General features: G+C 38.7%; 1 protein-coding gene across 4 annotated transcripts in view; it reads right to left on the bottom strand.

Moving 5' to 3' along the window:
• Positions 1 to 1,147: 1,147 nt before the first annotated feature.
• LAMA4 (laminin subunit alpha 4) overlaps positions 1,148 to 12,634 on the bottom strand; it is a 131,709-nt gene continuing 120,222 nt past the window's right edge. For all 4 annotated transcript variants that reach the window (XM_081044882.1, XM_081044880.1, XM_081044881.1 and 1 more), the window contains 6 exons: positions 11,966 to 12,121; positions 10,580 to 10,739; positions 8,710 to 8,840; positions 7,213 to 7,306; positions 6,590 to 6,709; positions 1,148 to 2,533 (listed from right to left, as the gene is read on the bottom strand). In XM_081044882.1, coding sequence (XP_080901008.1) covers positions 2,388 to 2,533; positions 6,590 to 6,709; positions 7,213 to 7,306; positions 8,710 to 8,840; positions 10,580 to 10,739; positions 11,966 to 12,121 — 807 coding nt within the window. In that variant the 3' untranslated portion in view covers positions 1,148 to 2,387. The remainder of the gene's footprint in view (positions 2,534 to 6,589; positions 6,710 to 7,212; positions 7,307 to 8,709; positions 8,841 to 10,579; positions 10,740 to 11,965; positions 12,122 to 12,634) is intronic.

Below are 12,634 nucleotides of genomic sequence, written 5' to 3'. Positions count from 1 at the left end.
GAAGATAAGACCAGAAATCAATGAAATAAAAGACACATAGTAGAGAAAAATCAAGGAAACCAAACACGGGTTCTTCAAAAAGATCAATAAAATTGATAAATCTGTAGACAGAATTATCAGGAAAAGAAAGACACAAATTACTGATGTTAGGAATGAGAGTAGGGACATTATCAGGGACATTACTATAGGCCAGAAAGACATTAAAAAAGTAAACGAGGTTTTTTTGGTTTTGTTTTTGTTTTTTTATTACCAGTATGGATTTTTTAGTCTTCTAAAGCCTCTGCCTTGAATAAATGCCTTCCCACATTCCTTATATTCCTAGAGATGAGCTCAGGGCAACCCTGTGGTATCAGGCTTTTATAATCTTCCTCCAGGTTGACATCAGCTCATTAATCAGCTGTGTAGACACGATCATTTGAAAACATATTCTGCTGAGGTGGCTGGTTAGCTCACTGCTTGTAAATTCACTATGGTCTTGGCTGGTGAGGGACGCAGTGCTGAGCAGCCACGGTCACTTCAGAAATTCCTCAAGGGACTCAATGGTTGCTTCTGGCAGGCAGCGTCATGCTACATTCCTCTTATGTGTGCCTCTCTGTCCCATGCTTTGGTAGTAGAGCCTATCAGGCTTTCATCTCTCAATTTCATCTAGCCTCTGCTTGCCCCCAGCAGTGTCCTCTGGGAATGCTGTCCCCTGGTATTGTGAAGTTTATAAACTGAGGACTTTATTTGTGGTAGCCGACCTTTTTCCCTACTTTTCAGGACTTGAAGGGTTACCAAAGACTTGAGGGAGGACTTCTTGTCTCACTAAAGCACTGAGCCATTTTTATCCTCACCTCCCCATACCCTCAGGCAAATCAGAGATCCTTGGGGCTTAGGGAACCCAAGTGGAGAAGGGTCTGCAGCTTGGCTGGTTTAGTTTACATTGTGTTATGGCTGAGAATGAGAGGATAAAGCAGCCCTCCAGGATGCCTCAGGAAACAGTTTTGGAAAAGAAAATGGTAGGCTGTTTCAGAGCCATTTGTTCCTGCTTTGGACTGATGGAGGGACTATTGTGAGGGTTCAATGTATTTTAAGCACTGGTTCAATTTGTACTAGTTAAGGCCCTAGACATCTGGATTCAGAGTTTTTAGCCCAGAAGTCATAAACGGCTCTTAGAAGGTTTTATTTGGTCAGTTCAGTATTTTTCTGTTGCTTTAATTTAATTAGTTACCAACGGAAAAATCAGGCCATTTTGACACCCCCCCCCCCCCCGCCCCCACCAACCCTCCAGTATTTCACATTTCCAGCTTCTTTTGGAAATTTTGGCCCTTCAAGATTTGTGTTCTTTCATGGTGATGAAAAGGCTGAGTTGAGCACCTGCTGTGCTTCTAGGGCCAGTGATCTCTTGATTTTCTCAGACGCCACCAGCTTTGCTCCATTATGCTATTTCTCTGGCTCTATAGGCATTTGGGTCTGTGATTCCACCTTTTGAGAGTTGGAGGGAAGGCAGACAGTCCTCTGGAGGCAGAAAGCAGGGGGATAATCATGCCGCCCCTCCTTCGAATCCTGGCTCTTCCATCTGCTGAGTGACAGTAGACAACTTACCTTGCCTTTCTAAGTTTTAGATTTCTCATCTGCAAATGCTACCTCATAGGATTAATGTGATGATCAAATAAAATGAACTCAAGCTTATCATGGAGGCTGGTACTTCGTAAGTCCTCTATGAATTTGATATTAACTATTTTCAACATTATTATTAATGTACCTGAGAGAAGGGCAGCAAGCCTCCCCTTATGCCCAATTTTATTTTTATTTTGAAAAAATTAGAAAAAAAGTTGAATTCCTTTTTTCTATCTAGAAAATATTAAATTATACTTTAATTTTTCTAATCATTTGTTAGAAATTGATAACTGCTATAAACCTAAAATATTCTTGTTATACTGATAGACCAAACAGAAGTGCTAAAAACAAATCTGTCACCTAATTTTAGATTGTATGTAAATTAGTAAATCTTTTCAGGATAAAGAAAAGTATACCCAAGATATTTTGGTGCAGATTGAAATTTATCTTCCATGAAATAAAGACGAGTCTGAGAATCTCGCCACCCCTTAAAAACGTGTGCCAGTGCTTATTTAGAATCCCTTCTATTTTATTAGAAACAGTAACTTCACCAGCAGGAAGTAATACAAGTAGGTTTAACACTTCTTTCATTGTTGTCCATTGCAGACATTTTGGATCTAAGATAAGAATGCAAATGAGAAATAATAAACATCCAGTCCCTGATGATTCGTTTACGTCCTGCTCAACTAGCTGAAAGCTTCCACTGGAAGGGTTAGTTCCTCCTGGCTGCCTTTGTTTCTTTCAGTGCTCTAAAGAACTTTGTACTTGGGCAGCTTTGCTCTGCCGTGTCAGGCTGCTGGACAGGAATTGATGCTCACGGCGCCGCTGACCAGGGCTGCTTTACTGAAGCTCACTGGGCGTCCATCAATCACAAAGTGACGGATGCAGCCTGTGAAGGGTCTGCCCAGGGCCAAGCGTGGTGTCAGTAGAGACTCTGAAAAAAGAAAGAAATCAAAGATGGCAATTGAGGCATGCCAAGCCCAGATATTACTTCATGGTAAAATTATACGTACACAATAATTGCTCACATCATCAAGAGGATTTACACGTCAAAAATGAGTAATTTACTCATTTTGTCAGGAACATAATCTGCATTTGAGGTACCATGTTTCCCCAAAAATAAGACCTAGCTGGACCATCAGCTCTAATGAGTCTTCTGGAGCAAAAATTAATGTAAGACCCGGTCTTATTTTAATATAATGTAGGACCGGCTCTCATATAATATAATATAAGACCGGTCTAGATGCATTAGAGCTGATGGTCCGGCTAAGTTTTATTTTTGGGGAAACAGGGTAATATAAACATATGGTAATTTTAAAGTTTTGCCACGTTTTCCAAGATTTAATTTGTAAGACTACCTTAGCTGTCTTCCAAGGCTAAAATTTGCCACTTACCTGTAAAGTCAGCAATGAATTTTCCAGATCTACCTGTGCTTTTTGGAGTTAATTTCACCTGGGCCTCACTTATTTGATGTGTTTTGCTGAGAAGGGGGGAATAAATTTTAGCTTCCACACTATTGTTGGATTTGGATAATGTCTCTGTTTAATTCGTATCATTATTGTTCACCTTTAAGCCTCTACATTTTTGCCAAGCTCATAAAGTATAATGAGAAAATAATGAATTCAAATAAACCAAATTTTAATTTTTTTGAGCTCAGGGTTTAAGAACTATAAATGGGATAATGATAACTAGCCTGATCTGTGTGTGGGCGAAGGTGCCCTGAGGAATGCCAGGAGAATTTTCTTCCCTTATCTTAATTAGAGATCTAGAAGAAGCCTTATGTTTATTAATTGCACAGACACAGTTAAATGTGTTGGGATGATAGAAGCAATATAATTTAAAGCAATTTAGAGAGCTTAGAAATATCATGAAATTAAAATCCATTTAGTCAAAGCTTATTATTATGTACAAATAGCTATGTGAACAGTAGCAGATAAAAGATGGGCAAACACTTAGACATCAGTAACTCAGGAAGGAACATAAAACAGCACAACAAATTAAACATCATCAAAAACAAACTAATAAATTTTCTAAGCAATGTAGATGAAGAATAGGCAGAAGCTTTGTACTGAAAATAAATCATGGAAAGAGGATTTCATATTTAGAATGATAATTATAAAGTTTTAGTTTTGGAAGGGGCCTGAAAGATCAATTCTCTTTGTCTCTAGGTTAGTATGACTATATATATATATATTATTCAAGCCTGCTCAGCGTACTTCATTAGAATAAAAATGAATGAACAGGAAAGAATATAAGGATGGAAAAATGTATTTCTCCTGCCCATTTGGGAGACTGGTTTATGAACATGGATTTTGATTCTGCCCAATCTTACCACCTTTTAATTCATAGAGGACATCATCTAGAGGAAATAATTCATACAGAAATTATGGTCTGCATAATTCACCCCACAATTTGTTGTAGGTAATGACAATAAAGTACCCCAGAACCCTAAGGTAATTGATTAATAAAATCAACTCATGATTTTAATAGTGGACATTCCACAGGTTGAAAGCTTGACTATATACAGAGTAAGACAGGATTTTCAGTAGTGGAATGAATGTTCGGCTCTCTCTGCGCGTGGACTATATTAACTTAAAAAAATTCTTTTATTTCTAATTTTGATTTTTAAATTGTCCAGTAAAGTTGACTTGTTTTGGTGTGTAGTTTATTGAATTTTAATGCATTAGCTTTTTATGGATAGAAATAATGTCACCAGGATTCCAGGTGGTATAAGAGAACTGGTTGGGATTCCAAGAGAATTCAGTGCATATAGGGGTTTTGTCTGTGTCTAACTTCCTTTAGTTATCCTTTTTCATGCCCCAGTTTCTGATGTGATTTTGGTGGACTTAATCTTGAACAGCTCACAATGATGTAATTAATGACATTCAGCTTAAATTAGAATTGCTTTTGTTCTAGGTTTGCTGGTGTGCTCCCTAGATAGAATTAAAAGCTGCACGGGTACATTGGGTTGGTGGTTAGGTCCCCCGGCCTGCTAGTTCCCGAAGGCTGGCCCATTCGCTAAAATTTGCTATTCATTATATGTCTCAGGCAGGCTGAATTTGGCTTCAGGTACATCTTGCCCACCCAGTCTGTGGAGCTTAGCAGCTCTTGGAGTGAGAGATGATGGCAGTGTGTAATGCTAGGATCAGACTCTAACAACAAACAAAAATCAAAGAGGCAAATATTTGTTTGCATGACTGAGTAAGCACTTTGAACGCAAAGAACAAATGCTATAACTTCCATGAGGGAGGGCCATCCATGCTTTTTTTGTCCATCTCCTGTAGCCTAGCACAGTACTTAACAGACACTCTAAATAAATGTTTGTTGTGTGTTGAATGAAGTCATGTTCCCTGGCAGCAAGGAGTGTACTATTTATGTAGTTTCAACAACGTTCTGTGATAAGTGCTACAACAGTGGTATGCATAGCACGTTCTAGGGAGAGAAGGTGTATGTGTGTGTATAACTAGAAGTCTGAGCTGAGTCGTAAAGGTCAATAAAGCGGTTAAGAGAAGTGGGAAAAGTTGTTCCTTGAAAAGGTACTAGGGAAGGAAAGGAGGAACATTTCCCAGAAATTAAGGCCCTGTGCACTTGTGCAAAGGCCTGGGGTGAATAGAGCATCATTGGACATTCAGGTATCTGCAACTCAGAACGTACGGGGAGACCCAGGGGCAGGGGCAGGCCAGGGGCAAGGACCTTGCATGTTATGCTGAATTTGATCGTACAGGCCTTGGGAATTATGGACTATTTTAAACTATGTTGTGATTTCTAGGAAGAAAACAATGTGCAAAAATGTAAGAAATGATGTGACACATCTTCTGCACAGTACCTGCATGAGGTGCAGTGGTGGCGCTTGCCAGAATCCCTTTCAGAACAGAAGCCAGGAGCAGGAGGAGAGGACTCAGGAATGGAGATGGGAATGGACAGGGGAAGTAAAGGAGAGGAAGGGCTGCTTTCGCGTGGGGGGCGGGTCTCAAATATGTCTTTCATCGGGGATTTACTGTCATTGTCAATACTGGTGTTTGGAAATTTCATATTTTACAAAGCAGAGAAGAGTTTAGTTACTACTATATTGGGAGTACTCAAAGTCAGATGCATAATTTTATCTGTGTTTTCTCATTCCTTTAAAACATTATTTGCCATTACATGGGTCAGTCTTAAAATAATCTAGTTAGGAGGCAAGGACAAATCTTGTTGTTTTTCCTTGAAATCCCAACCAAATTTGGATGTAAAAGCTTGGTTATATCCATCTCTCCGGCTATAAACATTCAGTTGTTCCAAGTTAGTGAAATGTGTGAAAACAAACACATTTATCATAAAGTGATGGTCCCTGTTTCTGAGGTTTAAAACAATCGTGTGTATGGAGGTGGGTCCTCCTCTCACCGTCCTGGATTACACACCATTCTTGGCAGAAGACAGCAGCAATGTTACTGATGATGTTTACAGACTTGCAGCTGGGAACCTCTTTTAGGGAATGTCACTACGTAGGAACAACAGAAGTTATGCCTTGTAGCCATTGTCACAATTCAGACTAATCCTGGACAGGGAGAACTGTGTATTTTCTTCTTTTCCACCAAGGAAGGGGAGCAATTATCAGCAAACTTTTAGTTCTCCAAGGCTCTCAGACCTTAGAGCAGTATTAGCAAATGAGTTTTCTTTGCGTGAGAGATAAAATAGTGTGTGTGTGGGTCTCACTGTGTGTATGTGAGGAGGCTACCTAAAGGGAAGAGAGAGAACAATAAGCGAGCATGGCAGAGGGAGAGTGATGTCGACTGGTTAGACGGCTGGGGCCTAGTTCTTAGTGTTACTCTATGGTGATCCTTTGAGGAGTCACAGTTGTCATATACTCTTTCCTGTGAAAGGACAGTGTATATAAGATCCTTAGAGTTATTAGGTGAATTGTGAAAAGACGTGGCTCTAGTCTTAATACTATAATAACGATGGAAAGTTACTGCATTGTGTTTTTAAACTGTCCTTTTTAAACAGCTCTTACCTGGAACACCTCCGACAAACACAGGCTCCCTGTGATCAACTGGTTTTGGATTCAGGGGTCCAACCACATGATTCACTTCGGAGTCTACATCCAACTGTACCACATTTGAATCTCTAATAACTAAAATACAGGGAAAAGACTTGTCATCAATGACACTGGAGTGGTTACTTTTCCCATGAAAGGGACTAACTTATCACAGCAATAGCTGTTATTTATTCCAGAATAAACCCCACACTTTCTTCTGTATCACGGAAAACATTGATGTCTAACCAAGTAATCCCTGGGCCATTTTCCTTTGAAAGGGAGAATAGTTAAGATACTCTTTTCATATAAAATTTAAGAGTATTTAAGGTACTGCCACTATTTTGCTCTGTACCATATGCATTATTTAAATAACTCCCCAAGACTATTTTGGCAGCATTCATATTTTCAAATACATGTATGTGGATTCAGTACATATTTTAGTACAGTAGCATTTGATTCTCTTCTTGGCTACTTGCAGACTCTCATCCATGACCTATTCCAACATGTGACTTATAGCCTAAGTTCTGCTAAGCCATCATCCCACAGGTGGGTGTGTACTTCCTTTATAAAAGAAACCCAGGCCACACAGCTCTTCTCACCTGTAATTCTGTGCCATCTACCATCACAGAGACTCTGCTTGGGTGTTACTGAGGTGGAAAAGTCTCGAAGGCCATTGTTGACTTTCACTATGACCTGCAAAAGACCGGGCACATTATATAATTTCATTTCATTTCTCTCCATTGTGAGAAAGCTAAATTTCTTAAATAATTCACTACAGGGAAGCAATACTTGAACAAACACCCACACATGATCAGCTTTGCAATTTGAACACAAGGGGTCACTCTTCAGTTGGCTACAGAAATAGTGTAACATGAATGCTCCTAGGAGAAAGAACAAAATAATGACACAGGCGAGTGGAGGGAGAGGAACAGTAAGATAACAGAGTGAATTCCTTTAATGTTTAAAGATGTGTTATAAAAGCAGTTAAGGTGTTGGTGAAGAGCATGGACTTTGGAGCCAAACGCCCTGGGTTCATATGCCAGCAGTCCCACTTCCTCTGTGCTTATTTGTCAAACAAGGGTGATAATAATAATACCTACCTCACAGAGCTATTAGGAGGATTAAATGAGTCAATCTATATAAAACATGTAGAATGGTACCTTACCTTATATAGTAAGCACCATATGAGGATTTGTTTAATTATTTTATGCTTTAATAGAATGTACCAGAATTCAAATAAAAATCAGTTATATGATGTTAGGGACAACAATGATAATATGCTGCTCTTTCCTTAACATTTATTGGAATGCTCTCATGAATTTTTTTATGTACTTTTAATTATTATGTAGATAAAATTTTGTATCTTAAACCAAACATAGTATTACAAACATTTTCCCACACTGCTACATAGTCTTTATATATGTATATTTTTTAAGTTTGCTTTTATAAAAATTAGTTTCAGATATACAAAATAACATGAATGTTCTTTAGTAATATTATTTTAGGATGGAAGTGGTGTTTATGACATTTTTTATTTCTACCAGTTGAAAAAATTTTGTTTGACACACACACACACCTGGTATACATATACAGAGGGTGCCAAAACAATGTATACACATTTAAATGAAGTAAAAAACTGTATTAAATGTAATAATATATACGGATAACAAAAGATGAATACAAATCACATGTATACATTTTTTTGGCACTCCTGGAATTACAGATAAGAAGATAGATATCTTTGTGTTTGTTGGTTTTGATAGTTGGATATATTTGCTGCCTCCATTTGTTGTAAAGTTCCAATTCTTTTGCTAAAACCCTTTAGTTATGTTGTTATTTTTGATTATATTATTTATTTATTTTAGTTATGCTACATTTTTGTGGCTCTTTGATCTAATTAAATCAATTCCCAACACAAGACTTTGAACCCAAATATTTTCTACGTTTAAATTTCATTTTATAGCTTCCCTGCCCCCCCCCCCCCCGCCCTCCCCAGTTAGGAAAAACTGATGAAATAATTCTCAACATCAATCTGCTTCAGATCTGGAATCCAAGGTCAGAGGAGACAGACTGCGAAAACAATTTTAACACGTTACCTGCCCATTTTTCATGTGAACGTTTAGGTACTCCCCATTGACACTGTGGCCGTGAACAAGGGTCCCAGAACTGCTTCTGGGTCGGACTTCCAAGGCAATCTCAAATTTCAGTCCGATATTGAACGACTCATCTGTGGAGACAAATCCTATCAGCTCTGAAGAACAGCAACCTAAATTTTGTAACTATGGTGTTATTTCGTAATTATATATTTGTGTATCTGTTTTTGAAAGTTTGATGCATTCTTCAACAGATTAGTATAATAGAAAGTGGTATTTTTCCATGTCAAACCCACTGTGAAAAGCTCCATGGGGGACTGAAGTAACGAGCACATCACTCTTGTGGGGCATGGGGTGGGCCCAGCATGCTGAAAATACGCAATGGCTGTGGGAGCTCAGGGGGAGAGGAATTGATTTTAATTCCTCCTAGCAGGAGGAATGGTTCCGAGCAGGACCATTTAATATTTCCAAAGTGAGAAGGAGGAAAGGGCACATGTACAGAGGTCAGAATGTTTGGAAAGCACTGTGGAGGCCAGTACGGCTGGATCGTCCCCTGCCATGGTGGTTGGGAAAGGGCTCTAGTGCGCAAGTAAGGAAGCCACACTTTATTTTGAATTTATTCAACAATGGAGCTGACTTGATCAGATCTGTTTATAAAATAATTCTTAAACAAACACACAAAGATAACTGATGCCAGTGCTGCACAGCATTTCAGAGGAGGAAGTTAGAGCAGCAAAAACAGTTAGGAGCTACTAGTGCAGTGATGTATGAAGATGAATTCTTGTTAAGAATAGTTATATTTACTCCAAGAGACTAATTGCAAATGGGCCATCTTAATAATGTTCACTTGATGTGTCTTCCTATAAATCATTTTTTAATTTCTCCTGCTATTAGTTAATGTTTATGGAGAACATAAATTGGGCACGTTGCTATGCGTTTTAAGCTGTCTATGTCCTTGTGTCCTTATCACTGAAATTCAATAAAGGGCTGAGAAACGTGAGTGTAAACGTATTAGTACAGAAAAAGGAAAAGAAAGGCAAGTAAAAACATGAGCTAGACAAAGAAAAGAAATATTACCTGTGGTTATTCTGTGGGACGTGGTGGTGGTTTAAGAAGACATACTTGGCTGCATTGGAATGTCTTTATTCAGGAGATGTACAAAGTACCCAAGTACCTTGAGAGCAGGGAACATGTGGAGTATTTTGTACCTTTCTCACATCTTTCGAGCACCTATCATGGTGTTTTCCTCACACCTGATGGTTCCTCTGCAGAGTGCTTATTGGAATGGATTGGATCATGATTGTGTGTCATCTGTTCGGATTTTGTTTTTAGAATTATTATGTTCTATTACCTAGTATAGGGACTCCCACACCAGAGGCATACAATAAAAACTTGTTGAATGAGCAAGAGCATAATAGTCAAGGAGAATAAAAATCCAGAAATAAAATTTCTGAAGGTTAGTGTTATCTGCTGGTGTTGCAGGGCAAGGGGAGGAAGTGGAACTTCCTTTAGTAGGGACAATGGATCATGCTATGAAGGAGCAGAGAAAGACCCAGAGAGCAAGGTGGCCAAGAGCCAACATGGATCAGAAGCAGCCAACATGGAGCAGCAGAGGCATTTCTAAAGGAGCCAAGATGGTCTTACATCCAGAGGTTTGGCAGTTGTGGAGAAGCTCTGGTCAGGGAAAGCAAACAGGGATGGGCACGCATGTCTGGTTTGGAGGAGTAGGAAGGGAGAAAGGTGGTCCTTGTTGAAAGAGGCTATTTTCCAGGGCCGAGTGAGCAAGTTTTAACTCTGGGCCCAATATCCCTGTTAACCACCTCTAGGAAAGAAGTATTTTGTGATTCATATTTTCAACATAAATCATTGTTACCTAGGACCACGTATCCTCCTTCTGTTGAAAAGTATGTTCCTGTTTCCATTGGACCTTCAAAACAAGGAGTCACGCTAAATGTCTGAGAAGCAGAGGTGATGGAGGCTCCATTGAGCTGGAGATTGCTGAGACAGCCACTGAAACTGTAGACTGAGTTTATCTGAGAGAAGAAGACATTTCTTAGTGTCCATTTACTCAACACTCACAGATACACACCAAAGGGAAACAAAATGAAGGGACTTGAGTCTTGAGAGAAACCAAGTAATTCCTTATTTACCTGAGCTATCTGAAAGAGCAATCGTTATACAGGTAGTTGCTTTTTAATTATTTGAAGCTAGAATTTTACATTTGATAATGTCAGCCTGCAGTAATTAAACTGAACATTTTCACGTATACCAGGGCAAAATAAACGGCAGCTGCGGTTTTCAGACTGAATATTAGAAGTATCCTAGTTTGTTTGCCTTCAAGACTGACAGTCCCCCCAAATCACCTAATGCCAATGAGGGGTAGCAAATTTCTTTACTATCAAATCTACAATGGTCAAACAGCAGAAAGCTTGCATGTCTGGCTTCATTTGCTATTCTTGTGGTTGAACAATTGTTATACCACAGGAGGTAAAACTTGGGCCACTTCATATAGCTGATTTGACACTGCTTTGGAAATCATTTATGAAGAGTTTGTGATGGAATTGGGTCTACTTACTAAAATCTAATTAAAGATAACTCCTTCCCCTTTTTTGCTTATCCACATATATATTAATGGATCTTAGAAATGTATTGACTCTTTGCATTAAAGTCAAATCTATATATTAAGAATAATTTAGTCCTTTAATGCATTCCCTTTATTGCTAAATATTTTTTAAAGGTACAATATTTTCAACTTTTAAATGACAAACATAGCATGTTTCTTACTATACCCTCCTTTCTCCCCAGGGGTAACCACATTTCCTTGCACATGTACAGATTTTGTCTATGTATGCAAGAAACAAAAACGAGATTATAATTTATAATGGTCTGAAAGTTTTTTTCACTCAATAATATGTAATGGAATGACTTGCTTTTTTTTCCTTGGTATTTTTTTTATACTAAGAGAATGGACACTTGCTGAACAAATAAGCATTTCCTTGAGACTTAACTATTCATGACAATTTATACCTCAGAAACTTTTCCCATCATTACCTCTACCTTCAAATCAAAAGATTACTCCTGACCTTGTAATGCCACAGGGCAGGCAGACGTCCTGCAGAACAGTACTTACTTTCATATCCCATCTCCAGCCAAACTACAGTTTCACTCTTGTCAGTTTCCTAATTATAAAATGAGGACTAAATTAAATAATCTTCCAGCTCTAAAAGTCAATGGCTCTACCTGGTCACGCCAGGCTCACCTGGACATTTTTCACAGCCCTTCCAGGAGCCACTCCTCCCAAATAAATAGGACCCTTGATTTTCCAGGCAGCTCCAGTAGGAAGAAGACTTTCTTCTAGGACTCGAAGACCATCAATTATCAGTCGGCCGCTGCTCTTTTCCCGAATAAATACCACCTGGATGGAGAGAAGACCAATAGCACATGTTAAGTACTTCCCAAGATCAGGGGAAAGACTGTGCTGCCTCTCTTCTCAACTTTACTATTGCCATACTGTGGGAAATCTGCAGATCTTAGCAAAAAAACAGTCTTTTCTTCTTTCTCTGAAGGTCGGGAGTTTATCTCTTCCTTTAAGGCTTAATTTAAAGTTACAGGCTGAATTTCTGAATACAGCTTATATTTGGCAGAATTCCATATAAAGCTCTTCCCAGTTGGCCAACCCACATGCTGTCTCCTAAATTTATTTTAAGGCAGCTTATATTGCTTACTCTTCCATTACATACACACTGATTTGCTTCAACATTTAGGTAATTCTTCCTGTTGTATCCTGTTTTCCTAACAGATAATACGCTTCACTTTGTATCTTTCACAGTTTAACTAAAAACACACTCAGCAATTGTTACTGAAAACTTAGAACATTATAGGCAGTAGGAAAAAGAAAGGGTCAAGTGAGAAATCTTTAGAAACCAAA

Source organism: Rhinolophus hipposideros (genome assembly GCF_964194185.1).
Source record: "Rhinolophus hipposideros genome assembly, chromosome: 3".
NCBI classification, from domain to species: Eukaryota; Metazoa; Chordata; class Mammalia; order Chiroptera; family Rhinolophidae; genus Rhinolophus; species Rhinolophus hipposideros.
This window is presented reverse-complemented; position numbering and strand designations above follow the sequence as displayed.